We start from the raw sequence: 24,685 nt of genomic DNA on the forward strand, positions 1-24,685 counted from the left end.
AAACAGAGCCTGGGAGTCTCTTCTTTTATCTAGTCTCTGTTTGGTTTCTAGCTGACTCATGACACCTAGAGGACATAAAAACCATAGGTGATAGAAAAATAAGCTTTCTCTACTCCAATGTCAAGAATTTGAAGTCCGTGGTTTTCCCTTCTTTTGGTCCTGCCTGTGTGACCGCAGAGGCGAAGGTGGCTCTGCTATGAGTCTGGGTCTTTGTTCCTGAGAGACAGAAGCCTGTGTCTCAGCCCATCCTCAGGCACAGTGTATTCTCATTACCCGTATTATAGGCAGTTAGGCATGAGCAAAGCAAGGACGATGGGCCAGGTACACAAACTCACCAGGTCAAAAAGCTGTGGATGACCAGCAAGGGGCAAAACGCGGAAAACGAAAACCTTGCCCCTAGGGTAACCTTTCCTCCCCTAGCATATTGCTGGTGGTGCAGTTTAGACCCCCTGACTTTTCATACCACTAGCCATGTGGTTTAGACCCCCTGACCTTTTCTTCCCTAAAGTTATCATCGAGGCCTCAGTTTTATTTCAGCTCCAGGCCCAGAAAAGCAGCAAAGCCAGACAAGTGACCCCATGGCTGCCTCAGGACCAGCTGCACTGACTAAGGACCCCCTGCCCTGGTGCCGACCAATCAGTGGAGACCAGGACCCTGAAAGCGCACACCCAGAAAGCTGATGAATTAAGCCCCTCCCCCCAGACCTTCCCTAAGATTCCCCACCTGCAAGAGAGAGATAAATACACTTAGGATGGAGGACCCAGTGTGCACTCTCCCCTAGAGAAGCATGCCCAAGACATTCCCTTCCCCCTTCTTTCTTCAAAGGGACCCCATGACACTGGCAATGAGGGGAGCAATGGGCAGCAGCAGCTCATCCCAGGCTAACCCCCAAACCTGTCTCCAAGGCCCGTTTCTCTCTGACTTCTCTGAGCCAAAGCCACCCAGCCTAGGCTCTCCTGTTTCTTCTATGGGTTTCCTTGTTTCTCTGTCCTAACTATATTTTTGCTGCATCCAATAAATTCTTACTTTGCTACACTTTGTCTCTTGATTGAAATCTTCAAGAAGACAAGAACCAAGGTCTCGTCTTGCCAGTAGCACCCGTGGGGGTTGTGCTCTACAAAGTCACCACAAACACAGAACTAGCAGGTGCCGAACCACTGTTTTGAGCCTCTGGGCACATTTTCATCCTTCAACCATACATCATCTGTTCTATGTGGGTTTCTGTGTAAAGTCACCTCATTTTGTATATATAGTGTTGGATATTAGCACTGAACTCACAGCCAACAGCACTGTAACTCATGCCTGGACAGAGCTTATCTAACATGAATTTTCTCCATAAAGCACAGCATGTTAGATTAAAAAAGCTCATTTTCATCAATTAATTGCCAGACGTTCCTTGTTTATGTTAAATATAAGAAAAATTCTGCACAATTGTCTCATAGAGCTTTTTATTAATAATGAAAGTTTTTTTCTGTTTAATGAAATCATTCTACTTGATTCAGAATGCAAAGAAAGGAGAAAAGCTCAATGAAAGAAAATAGGAATGGTCTAAAATACCAATATTCAAGAAGAATCATTTCTGTAGTAGATCCTTCTAATTTTTGTTCCCATCGACGACATATATAGATCAATTCTATAAGTAATAAATGTGCATAAACACATCTCACAAAACTAATCACACAGAGCATATGTAATTTGTAATTTTAAAAACACAAACACATACTGAATATACAGTCCATGCAACTGTTCACTTAATGTTTTCATAAGCAACACCAATAAACATCAGGGAGCCTTTAGTTTTGTATGTTTTAAACTACATAATTTTAACTCATCATAGTATCACTTAAATGATCTCCACATGTTACACCGTCTCATTACCATTAATAATTCAAACCTTTCAAAGGCCCTGCATGCTGGAGAGAGAATTTTCATCTTTATACTTTAAACTTGGGTGTTGATGACTGATGATCCACACACATGAGCATGGAGAGACTACATAGTGTCTGTGTACCATAGTTCTAACAATAGCTACCACTTTTATCACTTTTTATTTTATAGAAACGTTTTTACAATCTTTTAAATAGCTTTTTTACTAGGGCCATTTTAAATATCAAAATTACCAACAAGAACCATACAAATCAGAAGTGCTTGGCACTAAATAGATCCTATAAGGGACACAGTGAGAACTGAAAGAAGGCACAGTATTGCCCCCTTCCACCACAGTGGGAACAAGCTCAGGCAGCCCCAATTTTTGTTGCTCTATGCATGTCTGAAAATGATCAGGAAATCTCCCAGAGTGTTGATTTCTGTATTACAAATAAATTTTAGCCTGTAAGCAAATACTCAAATATAAAATCCTGAATAATGATTGTATCAACTGTCTTTGCATTTACAATTTATTTGCCAGCAGGCATCAGAGCCATTGGATAACTCTGCCACCAGGTGGCATCAGAGACCGACTAACTCAGCTCAATGAGGCTCTTCCTTGCAAAGCCGGTTGGATTTTAAGGGGTTTTTTGTTTTTGTTTTCTTTTTAAACACTTTGTGAGTCACTGGGAGGAAAGAAACAACAGGTAGCAAAAATAAGCACACACGGGAATTATAAAGCTGAGGAGGTTTCACAGAGTTTGTGCAATCACATTCTCTGCCAGTTACCTACTTCCCTGTTCACACAGTACTTGAAAAGCTCTGTGCGGTTTGGCTCACAAGCCATCCTCCCCTGGGACCCTGCTCTTCTCTGAATAACCTGACTTCTGTGGAAGTTCTTTCCCACCCATCAGCCTGAACACAGGCTCCACGAGAAAAGGTATACACTTGTCCCCTTCAAGGAGCCTACTTGTATCCGATGGCTGGTTTGTGTTTGTGATGACTTTAGGATGGGTGTGTGTGTGTGGTGGGCGGGGGGTGCTCATCTCAATCAATACCTGTTCCACTGGGCATTTTCTGCTTTCATTGGAATGGAAAACCCAAGGATACATGGAAAATTAGAGGTATACACAGCAAGGAAGAAAACAGCCTAAGCAAAGTCAGGAGATGTGGCCAGTTGCGGACAGATCTTAGGGACCATCAGCAAAGGAAGTGAAGCAGATAATGGAGAAAGCAGGGAAAAGACAGAGGCCTAGTAGCGAGAGCCTTTTTCTCAACCGCATTGTGAGGTCTGTTTAATGACAGCCTAGACTACCTACCCAGCAGATGTTTAAGAGGCCTCCCTGGCTTAGTGCACCTTAATGTACCTATTTTTCTCTGAAGTGAAATGAGACCACCTGGTGTAGAATGGGGAAGCAGTGTGCTTTCATTACTCCTGCCCTGCCCTTTGTTGTATTGTTTCCTCCAGATGTGATACACAATACAATGTTATTTTTCCTTTAAATACTCAGTGTTCTAAAGAATTTCAGCCATGGGGAAAAAATCTTGCACACCTTCCAGCCTGTGTACCATTTCCACTGCTCTCCACGCTTCACTGTGCATCTGCTTTAAAACCTTTGTTCAATGATTCTAATGGGTCACCTTAGTTCAGGCATTGGTGGCTTGTCTTTCATTCAGTTTGATACCTTCCTAGTTCTTGGTACTGTGAGTAAAATTTTCATTGAAATCTAGACGTTTCAGGTATTTTGCGTTAAGTTTAAAATTTTATTGTATGGTAAATTCATAGAACAAAAAAGAAAAAAACTAAACAAGAACTACAGACAAGTGAAAAAGTGGACTTTGAACATTTGAAAGCATAGGAAATGGTTAGCTTTGTTTGACAGCTCATATCCCCTACGGTCACCTCCTGGAATGTCAGCATTTCAACATCAGTGACACAGGGGAAAACAAAACAAACAAAAAAGCCAAAGCCGCGATTGGGTAGGTCATTCGAGCTGTATCATTATTTACTTTGGGGGAAAAGATGAGGTTTAGAGATTTTTATTTCTTGATCCAGAGACTCAAGCCATATTGTGACTGGTCAGGCCGAAGGGCATGGAATAAATCAGGCACCTTCTTGTTCTCGAAATGTTGTCCAATCATCAACCAAACAAAAAAAAAACAAAAAACTAGAACACCCTCAGGCACTGTCGTTAATATTCATCATTAAATGGATAATCTGGCTGATCAGCAAACCTAAAAGATGAAAGGAGAGGCTTAGTCAATTAACTGTTTCTGGGCTGGGTAAAGAGAGGTTTCTTTTAAACTGCCTTAAGTATGAAAATTAATATAATCTTTTTGGAGAAGTACAAACCCAACTAGTTTTATAATAACCATATACTGTTGTAGTACACTGCAATAAATACAGTGTAAAAAATAAATATACTCACTTGCACTAGAGCATCTATGTAAAATAAATATATTCTATTTTTATAGGTGTATTATTCTACAAGCTAAGGAGATAAAACTATTGGTGTTGCTATTTTAAATTCCCAAGAGGGCAGAAATGAATTCTACCTTCTTTTAAAATAATGCTAATCTAGTTAAATATATAAAGTTAACTATTTCAAGGTGATGATGAGGAAGGTGACTTATCATTAATATGATTATATTTGCTGTGTGTGCATGTGTGTGTGTGTGTAGAAGGGGGGCACTGCAGAGATCGTCACTGGTGATAAGTTTGAGATGCTTATTAGACATCCAAGCAGAGTTGAGTAAATGGATCTGTAACTCTCGTGCCAGGGCTTAGGTCTAGGCTGGAATTAATTTGGGGGAATCTATCTTTAGATGGTGTTTAAAGCATGGACTAGGTGAAATCACCAAGGATGTGGGTGTAGATAGAAAAGAGAAGAGGTCTGGGATTGAGCTTTAGGCCATTCCCAAATTAAGAGCTCAAGTTGAGGAGGAGAAACCTGCAAAAGACCTGAGACCATGAGACACAATGGTGAGGGAGGGAAGGGGAAACAGAACAGTGGTAAAGAAAGCAAGGAAGAAAGTGTGGCTTGGAGGAGAGCGTGGCCCACTCGGTAAAATAACGTGAATGAAAATCGCTTCCGGTTTAAGCAACGACCAGGTGATTGACAGCCCTGATAAGAATGTTGGCAAAGCAGAGGGCAGTTGCCTGACTTGTGGGGGCTCCAAAGAGACCATCACCGTCTCCTAGAAGCTTTTCTATAAAAGGAGAGGTGGGGTGTAGCTGGGGAGTGAGGTCAGCTCAAGAGAGGATTTTTGTTTTTTTAAGTGAATGCCTTGAGGAATAATCTTGTGGGGAGAGAATAACTGGTAATGGGAGTAGAGAAGGGACTTAACTAAGTTTTGTTTAGATCATTAAGACAGGGAGAGAGAAGGGCAAGAGTTGAGAGAATATGCAAAGGATGTTAATAAATGGATCCTGGAAGTTAAGTAGCATTAGGACAGAGGGAACACAAGGGTTGCAGTGAAAAGGTGGTCTGGGGGCTTGAAGAAAAATGATTTCCAACAAGTTCCCTAAAGGGGGAGGGAAGAGGAGACTCTGCGCTTTGTGGGTTGGAATAAGCAGAATTCCTTCACTGTCCTGCTCCTCAGTGTCCACACTGCAACTAGGTACTTACATATCATATTTAAAATAGTGAAGGTTTCTGTTGAGGCCATCTAGGGTTTTCATATCCTCTGGTGTCAACTGGAAATCAAACACCTATCAGAAATATGAGAAGATCAATTCAATTTCCCAGACACAGGCACACAAATTGAAGTGGGAATTTATGTAGGTTTTATAATTGTCATGAACCTGGAGGTCATTCCCTGGTAAAAGTCATGGGAATTTTCCACTCAGATAGTTGAGGTTGGCAGGTCAGACCACCCTCAAGGACTCTTATGGGATGGCTGTGCTTATAGCAAAGGAATCCTAGAAATGTTTGAGCCCAAACCTCATCTTATCTAACACCTTCATTTTGCAGCTGAAGAAATTAAGGGATGATTTAGCCAGGGCCACGCGTTTGGATTAGAAACCAGGATTGAGACCAAACCCGATCCTGTTTAGTGTTCTTTCCAACCCTCATGCTTCCCCTACCCTGCAGCAGTTGGAGGACAGAAGAGTTAGGTACAGCACTTCTAGGCAGGGTACAAGGAGACAAGCTTTGCCCCAATATACATCGAGAGCCTCACCAATAACCCACACCATGGGAAATGTTGTGCCTGTCAGTCCCTGCTGCCCACAGCCCTATGGGGTACCTGGAAGTTCTCTTCCATTCTCTTCTCAGTGAAGCTCTTGACCAGGGCTATCACCCCCCGCTGCAGCTGGTAGCGCAGGGACACCTGAGCTGGGGTTCGCTGGTGCTTCTCAGCAATGGCATTGATCACTGGGTTCTCCAGGATAACTGGGTAGTTCTTGCTCACCCTGGGAAGGAAGCAGAGATGCTGTGCATCTGAGGCTGCATATCCATTTCACTAGGGGCTGCTTATTGAGGCTGGGGATGGCTAGTCCTCTAAAATCTTCCTCATTACCTTTTGGCTATCTCAAGGTCTGTTTTTGCTTCTTTTGGTAAAGCCAAAGAAGGACAAGAGAAAGGCAGAAAGAGAAACTCAGCTATTTTTTCATTTTAAAAACATTTCTGAGAAATTTAGTAAAAGATTAAGTAAGTTAAAAAGACATAATTGTTATCCAAACTAGAACCCAATAACCACCACCATAAAAAATAACTAGCTATTTTATAAGAATTTGCTATTCAAAAAAATACTTTCAATTAAATCTTTCAATTTTTAGCTCTCATCAAGAGCTAAAAGGTGCATAATTTATATTCCTCTTGAAAAGATGAAGGAATTAAAACCTACAGAAGGGGTTACTTGTCCCACATGACTCAACTATTGTCAGAATCATGTCTTGGGCTGGTTTTGTCACTCTTCAAAGCCAACCCTGAATCTTGTGAACATTTTAATCGGTAATGTTATTATTTGATACTGTTGTATTGAAACTTTACATGTTAGCTGGAGAAAGAGTTGACAAAGATGAATTATTTCTGCTGTCCATCCTTAATTTTCCCCAGACAGTTGAGAGAGGACTCCAGAAGGTACAGTATCTATGATGAAAATAACAACCATTACCACTCCTTCTCTGGGTCGGAGCCCAGGATACCAAACGCGATGAGGGCAATGTCCTTGGACTTGCAGAAGTCCAGCAGTTTGCTCTGGTTGAGGTAGAGGTGACACTCTACCTGCAGAAAGCCAAGCAGAAGTGTTGGGTTATAGAACCACCAGCACCAAATTTACTAAGAACATGCAGTGCTGTATTGCATAGTGTTAAAAATATTTAGGAATACCAGCAACATGGGGGAGCACATGATTGTCACTCACAGCCGTGCTACTCGAGCTTCCAGAGGCTTTACTCTGGCTAACTCCCCAGAGATAGCATCGCAGTGTCGGTCAATGAGCTCAGTGCTCAAGGAAGGCAAGTTCAGATGATGAGATCAATAGATCTCTTAGATTCTCAGGCTGGAGACCATGGTGGTGTCCTTGGGTCTTCCTCATGTATTGAAGCTTTTCATGCCCATGTAAACACCCTGCTACTGATCAGCGTCAAGTTGGCCAAATTCTATCCCTCCCTCAGAGCTCAGGTAATATCCAGCTTCTCCCTTAATTCTTCACCAACTACTCCAGTCCAAACCAACCTTTTTTCCTTTCTGTTAATTGGTGATCTTCAAGTGAAGCAAACCCCCCAAAGGACACAAAATATAACTTTTTAGAACTCTTACTTGTATTTTTCATCTAAAAATAAGAAAAATAATAAGCCTTACTAATATTTAACATTTAGATTGACTATTCTCATTTTGCATGGAAGAAGTTTAAAAGGAGATGAGGTAATTCAGGGAGCATGGGCCCTCCACAGTGCAGACCTGTTGCCAGTCATTTCTACACTCCTGGTTTTTTTCATTACTCTCCAAGACAAGTAAGTGTATGTGTTGCTCATTAAAATGGGTTTATCTTAACAAGTAGCCTTCTTAATTACAAAAACAATATATGGTGGTAAAATATACATAACATAAATTTATCACTTAAACCATTATTATTATTTTAAATATCTTTATTGATTTCAGAGAGAGGAAAGGAGAGGGAGAGAGACAGAAACATCAATGATGAGAGAGTCATTGATCAGCTGCTTCCTGCACGCCCCCTACTCGGGATTGAGCCTGCAACCCGGGCATGTCCCCTGACTGGGAATCGAACTGCAATCTCCTGGATCATAGGTCAGTGCTCAACCACTGAACCACACCAGCCAGGCCCCACTTAAACCATTATTAAGTGTACAGTTCAATGATATTAAGTGCATTCACATTGTTTGGGAGTGATTTTGTAATATCAAGATGATCAATGGTTGTCATGGCATAGAACTCAAGAGTTGTTAGACTTAAAAATGAATCACCCACTTTCTTTTACTCATGAGAATTCCAACATTGCTGACTTTTTATGAGATAAGAAAGGTCAGTAGTCTGCTGGCTCTAAATTTTTAGGACCAATCACCATAACACCTAGTAGATTATACTCCAGCCTGACCCTTAGATGTTTTTTGTTGTTTTTTTTAATGAGTGGCACGGCCTTGGGAACTGTCTTCAACAAATTGAAATACATTCTGTCTCTTGAAGCAGCTCATATCCAAAGGTACAATACATGAGAGGGAGTGCCATTGGTGATTGTGGAAATGAGAAAAAATAAGCTGAAGAGACGGGAGAAGATGTCAGAGGTGTATTGATGGGGCTCACCTGGTTGCAGACGGGCTTATACTTGAGCCCTGGTTTGTTCAGAATCATGTTCAGCTGCCTGCAGTTAAAGTTGGACACACCAATGGACTTGGCCAATCCTGCGTCCTTACACTTCTCCAGGGCCTGGAGAGGAAGGGGTTGTGAGAGGTCATTTGTGTAACTGACTAGAGAAGCATTATAATGACAGCACACTGAGAGTGGGAGTTGGGGATGGAAGAGACTATGAGACAGAGCAGGAGAGAAAAAGTCTTGAAAGGTTCAGGTGTCAATCAAAAAAACAGGAATTGACGAAGTGAGGAGAATAAAAAATAATAGAAAAAAATGGGTAAGAAGATAAGACTAAGAAAAGAATGCAAGTGGCCAGGACAGATCCAAAGAAGCCAGAACAATGTTTAGCTAAACACCAGGAAAATTTTGATTGAGCTACAGCAAAACAAACACCAGGAGAGCAGGAAGTGGAACAGCTGCCGCATGGGGAACAGGAGGATGGCCCCGTTTTCTCTTTGACCTCATTTCCTATTTTTGGCCACCAAACTCCCTCTGTTCCAGTCACACATGCCCTCTTGCTGTTTCTTGACCATGGTAGGTTCTCTCCCATCTTAAAAGCTTTGCCTTGGCCTTCTTTTGGCCCATATCACTTTTCACCCAACTATCCATATAATCAGTTCCCTCACTTCCTGCAAGTCTTTGCTCAAATGTCACCTTCGCAAAGAGGCCTGTCCTGCCCATTCTTTGTTTAATTGCCTATCTGTGTCCCAACCCTCCCCCTCCAACCCCTGCACTCTCAGTTCCCATGGGGTCAGAGACCTTGGTTTTATTCACTGATGTCACCCGAGTACTTAGAAGTACTAAGTACTGAGTACGTCATAGGCAGCATTCAATAAGTATTCATTGAATTATTAAGTGGGTGAATTGTGAAAACTGTGGCAAAGGAGCATTTAGGGACTTGCCTGAGTCTACATAGGTGGCCGAACTGGACTAGATCCACCCTTCTTGAACTGCTGTCCATCTTCTCTTCCCCCAGGTGCAGAAGCTTATACTCACCTCCCAGGTGGTACAGAAACCCACTGTGTCAAAAATAATTTTCCCATCTGTGTCCTTCGGGAAAAGGTCCTCCCCAGGCTGGAACACAGGCAAGAAGGAAAGGTTGTATAAACCTATGTCTGGCTTCAGCCAAGCTGCTTGGAGCCTGTAGGTCTTGAGGCTAAGGGAATAATCTATTCTTATTTTTGAAAGGAATTTTAAGGTCAGGATAAAGGAAAAGAAAGTACATTTAGGAAGTACACCTCCTAGAATTGTTTTTAACTGCTAAAGATTTAGTAAATATTGTTGGTGTCAAAGTCAACTTGAGACACCAGGACACCATTCTAGGGAGAACCTGGCATGGAGCCACTCTCAGCAAGCTCCTGGGTCCTGGGCCCTCCCCATCCACTTTCCACCTGGAGGTGGTAATATGAGAGAGCGACCTGTCAGCATCTCAAGGGTTGAGTTTCATCTTCTTTGAATTTCCTGGACCTCAACTGACCTCCACCTTGGAACACTCCCCAGACACAAGTGGGCATGGGGTTCAGATTCAGGAGCATGGGGCATCTGCAAGATTGAGACAAAGCCACTGAAACAAGTGACCTCTTGTCCCTCTGGGGCGAAAATCATGAACTGAGATGAAGATAGTTATATCAAAAGAAACAAGGGGGAATCAAAGTATTATGTATATTTCTTCTCATTTTCAAAACTATATCTTCTCCTGGATTCAGCTACAATTTTTATATTGATAACCATAGTAGAATAACTTTTGCTAACCTTCAAAGCTACTGGGAAATGAGTGAGAAAAAGATCCACATAGCTCAGTTGAAGTTTCCTCAGTGACTCTTCCAGACCAATTTGGACCAATTCTGGACGGAAAAAAGTGCACCACAGCTGCAATGGTTGAAAGAGAAGGGGTGTGGGATTATTTCTTTAAGAGCCTTTAGGAGAAATTCATAAAATAGCAAATAAACATCAGCAACTGTAATCCACTTATAGTAGATGGGAAGTCACAAGACACCCAGTAAATCTCTTAAATTCTTTACCATTTTCATATGGAATTAAGAAAGCAATGTAGCAAATGAAAATATTTGCTACATAAAGGTCCTCAAATTTTAGAATGTAAAAGCATTATTTGGTTTGCTCATTAAAAACATATAACTAGGTGCTACCTCCAAACATCACAAATTATAGTATCTGGAGACTGCTCTGGGAAATTGCATTTTAAATGAGAACTTTATTTTTGGGGTACCCGAGTCACCTCATTTTAAGAACTAATATTCTAAGGAAAAATTAATCAAACTTATTAATGTTGTGAAAACAAATAGAACCTATGGAAGGAAGATTAAAAGGTGAGAGTAAGAAGGCTAGTGCTATAGCGATACCACATCTAAACACAGTCACATGGAGAGATTCATATTCTGGGACTTAAAGAAAAATCCATTTACAGACCTGCACAGGATTCACTTGCATGGACCTCAACTCTCTCTTCAGAGCTACTTCCTTCAAACATAAATGTCTTTTCTCTAGCGGCACTCAGTTCTATGAACACTATGGGAAAACTTCCTCTTGGGTTTCCTTTCCATTCTCAATTAAATACTGAAATTCTTTTCTTTTTTGCTTTAGATATAATGTCAGTGGATATGGAGAATAAATAGGAGAAAATGGCTCAAGAGGTGTGTGTTTTTTTAAAGTACTTAAATACTTTTATAAACATTAATTTCATCTTCATATCAATTTTGTGAGATCATTTCTACCTCATAGGAAAGAGAAATAAATGTTTGTTGACCACATAACAGGATGAGATATGATGCCTAAGGTTCAGAGAGGTTAAGAAACTTTTTTTGGTTAAGAAATTTCACAAAGTTAAATATATAGAATATTAAAGAACTAAAACTTGTAATTAGTTTCCCAAAACCTCCACTTTCTGACTAAATTATGTTACTTCATACTATAGCTAAGACAAAATTAAGTCACTTTGTCAAAACTTCAGTATCTCTGAGTTGGAAAAGCCAAATCCATTCCTGAATTTTTAAAAATATAATAACAGCTATATAAGAAAAGTACTTTTTAGCATTTAAAATATATTAAATGTGCCTAGACGGAGTGGCTTAGTTGGTTGAGTGTCGTTCTGTGCGCCAGAAGGTTGCGGGTTCGATTCTGGGTCAGGGCACATACCTGGGTTGTGGGTTTGATCCCTGGTCGGGGCATGTAAGGAAGGCAATTGATTGATGTTTCTCACGCTGACGCTTCTCTCTCTGTCTCTCTGTCGGCCTTTCTCTCTCCCCCCCTTCTCTCTCTAAGCATGTCCTCGGGTGAGGGTTAGATAGTAGTTATAGATATAGATATAATGCTTTTCTAAAAGTTTTATATGTACTTTTTATATAACACTGATGAAAATCCTGTGAAGTAAATAATATCATCTTCATTTTATAATTTGGGAAACTGAGGCATGGAGTTTAAGGAAGTTTAAGTCCAAGGTCACACATTTAGTAAGATTCAAATAAAGGAAGTCTGAACAGAATTCACATTCCCAACCAGCATGTTTCTAATCAGTCTCCCATAGCCCAAGGTCTGAGAGTGAATCAAAATTAAACCAATGAGAGGAGAAATCTGCCAAAAAACTATTCAGCTAAGAGTGAACTTTCCTCAGGTATATATTCAACTCTACAGAGCACCTTCGAAGTGTAGAATATGTCCTCTCTCTTCACAGTGCCACTGGCAATCTTCTTCCTGATGGCTCTCCCAATCTCTTCTTCATTTTGGTAAAAACAGGCTGAATCAATACTGCGATAGCCTACATCAATTGCTTTCTCAACAGCCTTTTCCACCCGACTCTTAGCAACCTAGAAAAGCATAAAAAATAAAGACCCACTTATTCAGGATCACATGACCAATTCTATAAGCAGAGATAGTCGACAGGACCTCTTGCTTTCCTAAGGTATAGGAGATAGAGGTGACAAACCTAACTACTGACTTATAACCAGTGGTAAATGCTTAACAACTGACTCTGAAGAAAAGTCTTGATTTGTAGTATTTGCCAATTTCTATGGTGCAAATACTACCCCCATAGCTAATTTCAAGCTACCAATATGGGGAAAATGATGCTCACAATTGAATCTTGTGAGCCCACCAGCTGGCCCTAGCACATCACTAGGTGTAACCCTCTGCCTCTGGATTTATACTCTCCATGTGATCTATAGATTTGCACAACCTTTAAATTTACATTCCTGAATTAATTCACTCTATAAGAGGTTATTAAATTGGTTTCAGCCCAGAAATCCAATGCTAAAAATTATCTATCAATGCAATGAAGATGTAACTTTAGATGGAATACATTAGTGGTTTACCTATGTAAACTTGGAGAAACACTTCAAATGACATCTGAGGAAGGACAAAAATGTAAAGGAAAATAAACTCCTTTTTCACTCAAAAATATCTCATAATTATTTTTTGGTTATTAAATTGGCCATTAGGTGATCATTTCTGCCTCGCAACTTCGTTATTTTTCTTAGCTGCCTACTTTTCTTCTGGCCCACCAGGCTGAACTTTTTAAGTTATCCATAATTATTCCCTCTCCATTACCGCCTTCTACCTCTCTCTATAATTAAAAGTTCTCGTGTAGGTATTTAAATTTTCAACTCTTGATGAGTTAACTAGTCCCGTGGAGATTAACTGACTGTCCACAGATTAAAGAGCCAAATCAAAGAAAAAAAACACACTTTGTGCCAGCGTCCTTGCTGCAGCCCTCAACATTCACGCCACACGGCTCTCGCGCTACAGCACCGAGCCTACGTCTTTTGTCAAACAACCATAAACTTCACCAAGAACCACTGAAGCTGAGCTTGAACTGGAAACATGAGTGGAGTTTGATGGACTTGGAGAGTATTATGCTAAGTGAAATAAGCCAGTCAGAGAAAGACAAGAACCGTATGATTTCACTCATATGTAGAATCTAATGAACAGAATAAACTAGCAAACAAAGTGGAGACAGACTCATAGGTATGGAGAACAGACTGACAGCTCTCAGAGGGGAGGAGATTGGGAGCTTGGTGAGAAGAATGACGGGATTAAACAAAAAGAAGAAAAAATAGGAAAGACTCATGGACACAGACAACAATATGGTGATTGCCAGAGAGAAGGAGCTGTGGGGAGGCAGAAGAGAAAGGGAGGGGGGGTAAATGATGATGGAAGGAGACTTCCATACAATACACAGATGGTGTGTTATAGAATTGTATACCTGAAGCCTGTATGATTTTATTAACTAATGTCACCCCAATAAATTCAATTTATAAATAAACAAAGTCTTCCAAAAAGAGAGAGAATTTCCAAGTGCTACTTGCCCCTCCCCTTGGCACAGTACTAACAACCTAGCCTCTAAGAGACAATTTCTACCTCAGACCACCAAAACATCAATGCTGTCTCTCTTTCTCCAGATCCTTTTGCCACCGGGATTTCTCTCAATATTCTGAGTAACGAAGAACAGGAACAACTTGGGCATTGGAAATTACAGTGAAACTTCACAAGCAAGCTTTCTGTGAAGTCTCTGACCTGTGGTTAGATGACAACTGGGTTCCATTTATTCTAATATACCATGAAACGGCTACAACTGGACATCAGGTGAGAATATCAGAAACAGGCTTACCCACCGCTAAACTGCTGAAAGGTGACACCCTTCCACCTCCCTCGATACAGCTCCTCCACGTGATCCTTGGACAAGCAGCAGCGGGATCACTTGGTAGCTCATTAGAAGTGTGGATTTTTGAGACTTCTCCCTGATCTATTCAGCGAGAAACTTTGTGGGTGGAGCATCTAAATCTGCATTTCTAACAAGATCCTCAGGTATTTTATGCCTATTAAAATTTGAGAAACACTGACTTACTGCACAAAATAGCATAACCTGGAGAGAAAGCATCCTGCCAATGAAGAAAGGAAGGCCCATCTGAATTTCCCAAATTCAAGCAGTGACTAGTTCTGATCAGGACCCTATCGGCTGCCCCTCAGTCTCCAGTGCCATTATGATTACCTTATTAGGAGCTGAGGTGCCGAGTCCCAGAACAGGCATGAAGTATCCATCATTCAGCTTCACAGAGAAGGGTCTCATTGCACGCATCTCCTTTCACTCTTTTGGTTAAACAAAGAGATTTTATTTATTAAAAGAAATCTGCAGAGAGAAGAAAATTACAATCACTATTTTTAACAGCTTTAATGAGGTATAAGTCACACACCATATGTTAGGCTTGGACAAAAACTTAATGTTCCTGAGGGCTCACCCTTCCCCAGCATGAGGATGTAACTTTTAGATTAATTATTTCCTTAGCCACATTCTGTTCCTTTCACTTGGTAATTTTCCACTCCCTGCATGAGAAAGTAACTTTTAGATGAACTGCAGCAACAACCCGTTCCTTATGCTTGGTAACTTTCTATTCCCGCTCAGAAAAACCACGCAGGGCAAAAAGTTCCCTCCCTATACCCTATAAAGAGACTTCCTCCCCAACCACTTGGGACTGATGCCATTTGGAGCTCAGCCCATCTGTATTCAGGTGCTTTACCCATCTGTATATAGATGCCCTAATAAAATTGCCTTTACCTTCTCATCTGGCCTCGTGTGTTCCTCCTCGGCAAGCCTAACACCATAAAATTACCCCTTTTTCATTATACAGTCCAGCAACTTTTAGTATAGTCATATAATTGTTACCACTATACAACTTTGGAGCATTTTCATCATCCCCAAAGAAACTTCTTACTCATTAGAAACAGCTCCCCATTCCTCCCTCTCTCCAGCCCGGGGCAAGTGTGTTCTGTATCTATAGATTTGTCTGTTCTGGAGATTTTACATAAATACATTCATGCACTATGTGGCATTTTGTGACTACCTTCTTTCACTTAGCATAATGTTTTTAAGGCCAATCTATGTTGTACTTCAGCAGTACTTCATTCCTTTTTATGGCTAAACATCATCTCTTTGTATGAATATACCAAATTTTGTTTACACATTCATCAGTTGATGAACATTTAGCTTTTTCTATGTTTTGCCTATGATGAATAATGTTTCTATAAACATTCATGTACAAGTTTTTGTGTAGAAATACATTCCAGTTTTTCCAATACATGAACATGGACAGCTTTCCATTTATTTCTGTCTTCAATTTCTTTCATCATTTTGTAGTTTTTAATATACAGGATTTTAAACTGTGCTGCTATGAACATCGGGGTACATATATCCTTTCTGATGAATGTTTCAGGATTCTTAGGATACATTCCTAGGAGTGGAATCACTGGGTCAAACGGCAGCTCCATTTTTAATTTTTTGAGGAACCTCCATACTGTTTTGCACCAGTCTGCATTCCCACCAGCAGTGTACTAGGGCTCCCCTTTCTCCACACCCTCACCAGCACATGTCGTTTGTTGATTTGTTGATGGCAGCCATTCTGGCAGGTGTGAAGTGATACCTCATTGTGGGTTTAATTTGCATCTCTCTGATGATTAGCGATGTCGAGCATTTTCTCATGTGTCTCTTGGCCATCCGTATGTCCTCTTTGGAGAAGTGTTTACAATAGCTAAGATCTGGAAACAGCCCAAGTGCCCATCAGTAGATGAGTGGATAAAAAAGCTGTGGGACATTTACACCATGGAATACCACGCAGCTGTAAAGAAGAAGGATCTCATATCCTTTGGGACAGTATGGATGGACCTGGAGAATATTATGCTAAGTGAAATAAGCCAGGCAGCGAAAGACAAATATCACATGATCTCGCTTATACGTGGAATCTAAAGAACTTAATAAACTGATGAACAGAATAGATTCAATGACATGGAAGCACAGATGAGACTGAGGAATGTCAGAGGGATGGAGGAGGGCGGGTGGGTGGAGGGGGAGAGAGTAACCAAAGAATTTATGTGCATATATACACAACCCAAGGACATGGACAATGGTGGGGAGAGGGACTGGGGAGGGGGAAGGAATGGGGTGGAACGGGTCATTGGGGAGAAAAAGGGACACCTGTATTATTTTAAACAATAATAAAATTAAAAAAAAAAAAAAAAAAAAAGACTAACCCTGCCCCAGGGGAAAGTAAAAAAAAATATATATATATATATACACACACAGGATTTTCACCTGCTTAGTTAAGTTTATTCCTAAGCAGTTTATTCTTTCAGGTGCTATTATAAATGGGATTGTTTTTCTAATTTCTTTTTCAGATAGTTTGTTATTAGTGTAAACACAAAATATTTTTGTATGTTGCTTTAGATGCCTTTTATTTCTTTTTCTTGCCTAACTGCTCTGGCTAAGACTTCCATTGCTATGTTGAATAGCATTGGTGAGAGTGGGCATCCTTGTCTTGTTCCAGATCCAGGAACTATCTATGTCTCCCCTCAATTCTACCAACATTTGCTTTATATATTTAGGTGTTCTGATGTTGGGTCAGTATATATTTATAATTGTTATATCTTCCTGGTGGGTTGACCCTTTTGTTGTTTTGTAATGCTCCTCCTTGTCTCTTGGGACAGTTTTTGACTTAAAGTCTATTTTGTCTGATATAAGTATAGCCAAACGTGCTCTCTTTTGGTTACTATTTGCACACTTTTCCCCTCCCTTCACTTTCAGCCTGTGTGTGCTCTGTGCTCTGTAATCTAAAGTGACTCTCTTATAGACGACACATACTTGAGTCTTGGTATTTTTTGTTGTTTGTTTTAATTCATTCAGTCACTCTGTCTTTTGATTGGAGCATTTAATCCATTTACATTTGAAGTAATTATTGATAGGGAAGGTTCTACTACGCCACTTTGATAGTTGTCTTCTGTTAATCTTATTCTTTCATCTATCTTTTTTCAATTTTTTAAAATTACAGTCTACATTCATTGTTATTTTGTATTAGTTTCAGGCATCTTTCTTTTCCTTTCTTGATGTCTTCCTCATGTTAAATTGGTTTTCTGTGGTGATATCCTTTGAATTATTTTTCTTTTGTATAACTTCTACAGGTTTTTTGTGTAATTACCTTGTGGCTTACATAAAATATCTTATAGTTACGACAGCTAAACTGTGCTAAATCCATCAGAGTTTCAAGACTAGTGAGAAGGATGCTAGTTCTTTGGTCAGTCCTAGAGAACATGGAGCACTGGATGCATAGATCAACTCTTTTCTTCCCTAGGGGAAGCTGGGAGCTGGGACTTTGTATCAGCTCACTCTGTGCTGAGCAGAGAGAAGGATCTATGGTGTCTGCTAGCCAATGCCACTATCTCTGTTTATTTTTGTGTGCAGTATAAGAAGGTAGTCTAGTTTCATTTTTTGCATGTATTTGTCCAATTTTCCAAACACTATTTATTAAATAGACTATCTTTAGTCTATTGTATGTTTTTGCCTCCTTCATCAAATAATAATTTACCATAAAGACGTGGATTTATTTCTGGCCTCTCTATTTTTTTCCATTGATCAATATATCTGTTTTTATGACAATACCATGCAGTTTTGATTACTATAGCCTTGTAGTATAGTTTGATATCAAGTAGCATGATCTAGAACTTTGTTCTTCTTTCTCAAGATCACTGTTGCTATTTGGGATCTCTTGTGGTTCCATATAGATTTTTGAAATATTTGTTCTAGTTCTGTGAAATATGCCATAGGTATCTTGATAAGAATTGTGTTGAATTTGTAGATTGCTTTGGGTAGTATGGAGATTTTACTGATGTTAATTCTTCCTATCCATGAACATGGTATATGCTTCCATTTATTTGTAACTGCCTCAATTTCTGTCTTATAATTTTCTGAGTACAGTTCTTTTACATCCTCAGTTAAATTTATTCTTAGGTATTTTATTCTTTGTGAAGCAATTGTGAGTGGAATTTTTTTTTTTTTTTACATCATAATTAAAATGATAAGACAAAGAGACAATCTTAAAATCTGCAAGAGAAAGGCAGTCAGTTACCTACAAGGGAGCCCCCATAAAGCTGTCAGTTAATTTCTCAACAGGAACATTTCAGGCATGATTGGCATGACATATTCAAAGTAATGAAAAACAAGGTCCTACAACCAAGGCCACTTTACCCAGAAAGTCTATCATTTAAAACTGAAGGAGAAATAAAGAGCTTCCCAGAGAAGTAAAAGCTAAGGGAGTTTGTTACCACCAAACCAGTATTACAAGAAATATTAAAGGGCTTGCTTTAAAAAGCTGAAGAAGAAGAAAACGGGGAGTGGGGAGTGGGGAGAAACATAGTTATAAAAATAAAATTATAATAAATATGTACCTATCAATAATCACTATAAATGTATATGCTGGAATGGGGGGAAAAGCTGGTGTAGCAATACTTATATCTGAAAAATAGACTTTAAAACCAAGGTTATAGTAAGAGACAAAGAAAGATACTACATAATGACAAAAGGATCAATCCAACAAAAGGGTATAACCCTTGTAAACATTTATGCACCCAACATAGGAGCACCTAAATATGTAAAGCAAATCTTGATGGCCATAAAGGGAGAGATTGACAGTAATATAGTTATAGTAGGGGATTTTAACACTCCACTGACATCAATGGATAGATCTTCCAGAAAGAAAATCAGCAAGGAGATGGCAGCCTTAAATGATACACTAGTTCAAATGGATCTAGTTGATATCTTTAGAGCATTCCACCCCAAAGCAGCAGAACATACATTATTTTCAAGAACACATGGAAAACCTTTTCTAAGCTAGAACACATTAGGAAACAAAACAAGTCTCAATAAATTAAATGAGATTGAAATCATATCAAGCATCTTTTCTGACCATAATACTATGAAACTTTAAATCAATCACAAGAATAAAATTTAAAAACACACAAAGACATGGATGCTAAATAACATGTTACTAAACAATGAATGGGTCAACAATGAGGTCAAGGAAGATATCAAAAGATACACCTTGAAACAAATGCAAATTAGAACACAACAACAGCAAATGTATGGGACACAGGGAAAGCAGTCATAAGAGGGAAATTCATAGCATTACAGGCCTATCTCAAGAAACAAGAAAAACCTCAAATAAACAATCTAACTTTACACTTAAAGCAATTGAAAAAGAAAAACAAAGCCCAGAGTGACTAGAAGGAAGGAAATAATAAAGATCAGAGCGGAAATAAATGAAGTAGAGTTTAAAAAACCAATTAAAAGGATCGCTAAAATGAAGAGCTGGTTCTCTGGGAAGATAAACAAGATTGACAAGCCTCATACCAGAATCATCTCTCTTTTTTTTTCACAAGAAAAAAAAGAGAGAGGACCCCAAAACATAAAATCAGAAATGAAAGAGGAGCAATAACAACTGACACCAAAGAAATACAAAAGATTTTAAGAAATTATTATGAGCAACTATATGCTAACAAGTTGGACTATCTGGAAGAAATGGATAAATTCCTAGAAACAGGAAGAATCAGAGAATCTGAATAGACAGATTACAACTGGCAAAATTGAAACAGTAATCAAAAAACTCCCAACAAAAAAAAAAAGCCCTGGTCTGGATGGCCTTACAGGTGAATTTTACCAAACATTCAAAGAAGAACTAACACCTTTCCTTCTCAAACTATTTCAAAAAATGCAAGAGAAAGGAAGACTCCCAAGCTCATTTTAAGAGGCCAGCATTATCCTAATTCCAAAACCAGATAAAGGCACTACAAAGAAAGAAAATTATAGACCAATATTCCTGATGAACATAGATGCTAAAATCCTCAACAAAAGATTAGCAAACTGAATCCAGCAATACATTAAAAAGATCATACCCCATGATCAAGTGGGATTTATTCTGGGGATGCAAGGTTGACACAGTATCTACAAAACAATAAACATGATACACCACATAAGCAAAATGAAGGATAAAAACCACATGATCATATCAATAGTTGCAAAAAAAGGGTCTGATAAAATCCAGCACCCATTTATGTTAAAAACTCTCAGCAAAGTAGGAATAGAGGGAATATACCTCAACATAATAAAGGCCATATATAACAAGCCCACAGCCACATCAGACTCAATGGGCAAATGCTACAAGCATTCTCCTTAAGATCAGGAACAAAACAGGGATGTCCACATTTACCACTCTTATTCAACATAGTACTGGAAGTCCTAGTCACAGTGATCGGGAGAAGAAATAAAAGAAGAGCAAAAGGCAAACAGATTGGCAAAGAAGAAATAAAACTGTCATTATTTGCAGATGACATAATATTGTACAGAGAGAACCCTAAATATTCCACCAAAAACTACTAGAACTGATCAATGGATTCAGTAAAGTATCAGGATACAAAATAAATATCCAGAAATCAGTTGCATTTTTTATACACCAATTATGAACTATCAGAAAGGGAAATTAAAAAAACAATCTTATAAGGCCAATTTTCAAGGTTTCTAAATGAAAATGTGTTACTTTTGAAAAAACAGATTATTATTTATTTTTAAATTACCTGGATTTGCACACTTTAATGCACAATTGGCTGCAATGAACTCAGCACGTGCTCAGCCTCCGTGTTTTCAGATTCCTAATACACCGCTTTCTCAGCCTGCTTGCTACTGACTTCTGTTCTGACCTCTCTCTGTCCTCTCACTTGGACATCTGATCTTAACCCCACTGCCTACAACTGCTCTGTGTAGTTCTTGCTGAGTTCTTAAATGCTTCTGAGCTGACACAAAACCAGCTTGGCAAGTGGCACAGGTTAAACTAGGGCCTGTGTAATTACGAAACACCTGTTGATATTTTGCCTCTTTCAGTACAGACTGCCGCATTGGTTCCTTCCCTTTGCAATTCCCCCTCAATACTTATACTCAACATTCTTCAAACCTGAGTTCCTATTTGCCTGCTGATTCCTTCATTTTATTTTAATTTCCTTTAAACAACTTCCTTAATAAAGTCACTAGCAACATAATAGAAAATATTAGTGGCTGAGAATACCTCACATTGTAAGAGATAAAATATAGTAAATTGAAAAAATAATGTGAATTCATACCTCTAAAATAATGTCTCTGGCTCCACCTCTCCTAAAGGAGGTCAATGGTACCCAGTAGCACATTTACCCATCACCAGTTTTCATATGCAATACTAGTGACCAGAAGTCAATCCCTAATACTATTTCATTCTAAAAGAAATCCAGCTGAGGCAGAGCAGGCTCTGAAAGGGATGTGGGGAGCAGTGCCTAGAACAACTCCCTGAGGCCCCAGAATGTAGCACAAGAGCTTTATGAAGACCTAATGATGGGGAGGGTGACATGAAGAGATGGAAACATTCTGGACAGTATGTAGATGATGAGGGATCACTGACAGTTGACAAGAGAACAACAAAATGGTATTTCAGAAAAATCAATTAAGTACACTGTACAGCTAGAGTTAGAAAGAACAGCACATCAAGACATGATTTGACAGTTGTGAAAATCATTTTGAAAACAACCAGTTTCATTTTTCTTTGTGCAATATAACAGTCAGGCCTTAGTAAATAAATGTTAAATATGAAATGGAAAAAGAAAATTCATCCCCGCTGGCATGGCTCAGTGGTTGAGCATTGACCTATAAACCTGAAGGTTACAGTGCAGTTCCCAGTAAGGGCACATGCAGTTCCCAGTAATGGGCTCGATCCCAAGTAGGGGGTATGCAGGAGGCAGCCAGTCAATGACTCTCTCTCATCACTGATGCTTCTATCTCTCTCTCCCTCTCCCTGAAATCAATAAAAACATATTTTTAAAGAAATTCATCCTCTTGGAGAGCAACTATTTTTATCTTGCATCAGGAAATTCAAGGCAGAACTAAATATTGTTGCTAGAAACTAAGGCTGATTACAGTGGCTACCAGAACAACTCTGAGAAAACAAAGGCACTTACTGAGGGAATCCTGCCAGATAAGCCATGGCAATTGGAAAATGCAAGTCATGCTATATTGTTAACTAAAAAAAGATGAGTTTGTGAAAAGCCATGAGTTCATAATTATACTGAAAAAAAAATAAAATTAAAATGAAGTTTAGGAAGAGGCAGTTAGTTAAAATGTATATGTTTTATATTTTTAAATTTATCTTTGTTGTTGAAAGTATTACAAGTATCCCCTCTTTTTTCCCCATTGATCCCCTCCACCCTGCATCTGCCCCCCCCCCACGGCCTTCTCAACACTATTGTCTGTGTCCATGGGTTATGCATATATGCACGTAAGTTCTTTCATTAATCTCTCCCCACCCGCTCCCCCACCTTCCCACTGAGATTCATCAGTCTGTTCCATGCTTCTATGTCTCTGGATCTATTTTGTTTCTCAGTCTATTTTGTTTATTAGAGTCCACATATGAGTGGGATCATTTAAAACTGAATCAGGAAGAATCAGAAAACCTGAATAGGCTAATAACTGATGAAATTGAAGGAGTAATAAAAAAGAAAATAAAATAGAATAAAATAAAAACTGCCAGCAAACAAAAGACCTGGTCAAGATGGCTTCACAGGAGAGCTTTCTAATTCTTTAAGTTGTAGGGTTATATAGTTTACTAAAAATTTTTCTTGCTTTTTGAGGTAGACCTGTACTGCTATGAACTTCCTTCTTAAGACTGCTTTCATTGTGTCTCATAGATTTGGGGTTGTTGTATGTTCATTTTCATTTGTTTCCAGGAGGTTTTTTATTTCTTTCTTGATCTTATTGGTAACTCATTCATTGTTTAATAACATGCTATTTAGCCTCCATGTGTTTGAATACTTTTGAGTGTTTTTACTGTAGTTGATTTCTAATTTCATGCCATTGTGATCTGAGATGCTTGATATGATTTCAATCTTCTTGAACTTGTAGAGACTGGTTTTGTGTCCTAACATGTGGTCTATCTTTAAGAATGAACCATGTGCACTTCAGAGAAATGCATATTCTGAGCTTTGGGGTGAAATGTTCTATAAATATCAATTAAATCCATCTGCTCTATTGTGCCATTTAGTCACTGTTTCTGTGTTGACTTTTTGTCTGGAAGACTTATCCAGTGAAGTCAGTGGGGTGTTAAAGTCCACGACTATGACTGTTTTGCTGTTGATCTCTCCTTTAAAGTCCTTAAGGTTATTATTGATAGGTCCTTATTTACTGCCACTTTAATTCTTTATGCCTATATTTCTCTATTTCTTCTTATTATTACAGCAGTCCCTTTAACACTTCCTTCAATGCTGGTTTGGTAGTGATAAACTCCTTTAGCCTTTTTTTGTCTGGGAAAATCTTTATTTCATGATCTATTTTGAATGATAGCCTTGCTGGATAGAGTAGTCTTGGTTTCAGATCCTTGTTATGCATTACCTTCACTACTTCATGCCATTCCCTTCTGGCCTGTAGAGTATCTGATAAGAAGTCATCTGACAGCCTTATGGGAGCTCCTTTGTAGGTAACAGATTGTTTTTCTCTTGCTGCCTTTAATATTCTTTGTCTTGAATTTTGGGCATTTTAATTATGATGTGTCTGGGTGTGGGCCTCATTGTATTCTTCTTGCTTGGGACTCTCTGTGCCTCCTGAACTTGTGTGACTTTTCCTTCACCAGGTTAGGGAAGTTTTCTGCCATTATTTCTTCAAACAGATTTTCTAACCCTTGCTTATTTTTTACCTTCTCTGCCACTCCTATGTTGCGAATATTGTTATGTTTCATGTTGTCCCACAGCTCCCTTAGACTGCCCTCCTGTTTTGTTTTGTTTTGTTTTGTTTTTTAAATATATCTTCATTGATTTCAGAGACAAGAAGGGAGAAGGAGAGAGAGAGATAAAAAACATCAATGAAGAGAAATGTCATTGATTGGTTGCCTCCTGAACGCCTCCAACTGGGGATCGAGCCCACAACCCAAGCATGTGTGCTGACCAGGAATCGAACCTCGATCTCCTGGATCCTAGGTTGATGCTCAACTGCTGAGCCACACCTGGCCAGGCTGTTCTCCTGTTTTTTAATTGTTTTTTCTTTTTGGATCTCTGATTCAGTGATTTTTTTTCTACCCTGTCTTCTAACTCACTAATCCTATATTCAGCTTCCTCTAATCTGCTGTTTATTCCCTCCAATGTATTCTTTATTTCTGCTAGGTTGT

The 24,685-nt window shown here is 39.2% G+C and overlaps 1 protein-coding gene across 2 annotated transcripts in view; it reads right to left on the bottom strand.

Moving 5' to 3' along the window:
- Positions 1–1,434: 1,434 nt before the first annotated feature.
- AKR1C4 (aldo-keto reductase family 1 member C4) overlaps positions 1,435–24,685 on the bottom strand; it is a 46,294-nt gene continuing 23,043 nt past the window's right edge. The window contains exons 1-10 of one of the 2 annotated variants that reach the window (XM_081129174.1): positions 21,087–21,267; positions 14,686–14,823; positions 12,338–12,505; positions 10,437–10,553; positions 9,681–9,758; positions 8,637–8,759; positions 6,985–7,094; positions 6,115–6,280; positions 5,496–5,578; positions 1,435–4,101 (exon numbers count right to left, since the gene is read on the bottom strand). In XM_081129174.1, the coding sequence (XP_080985300.1) occupies positions 4,059–4,101; positions 5,496–5,578; positions 6,115–6,280; positions 6,985–7,094; positions 8,637–8,759; positions 9,681–9,758; positions 10,437–10,553; positions 12,338–12,505; positions 14,686–14,772 (975 nt within the window). In that variant the 5' untranslated portion in view covers positions 14,773–14,823; positions 21,087–21,267 and the 3' untranslated portion in view covers positions 1,435–4,058. Of the gene's footprint in view, positions 4,102–5,495; positions 5,579–6,114; positions 6,281–6,984; positions 7,095–8,636; positions 8,760–9,680; positions 9,759–10,436; positions 10,554–12,337; positions 12,506–14,685; positions 14,824–21,086 lie in introns of those variants that run through there. The other variant, XM_081129175.1, reaches the window with a different exon arrangement.

The sequence above is a fragment of the Miniopterus schreibersii genome, assembly GCF_964146895.1.
Source record: "Miniopterus schreibersii genome assembly, chromosome: 1".
Lineage (NCBI taxonomy): Eukaryota > Metazoa > Chordata > Mammalia > Chiroptera > Miniopteridae > Miniopterus > Miniopterus schreibersii.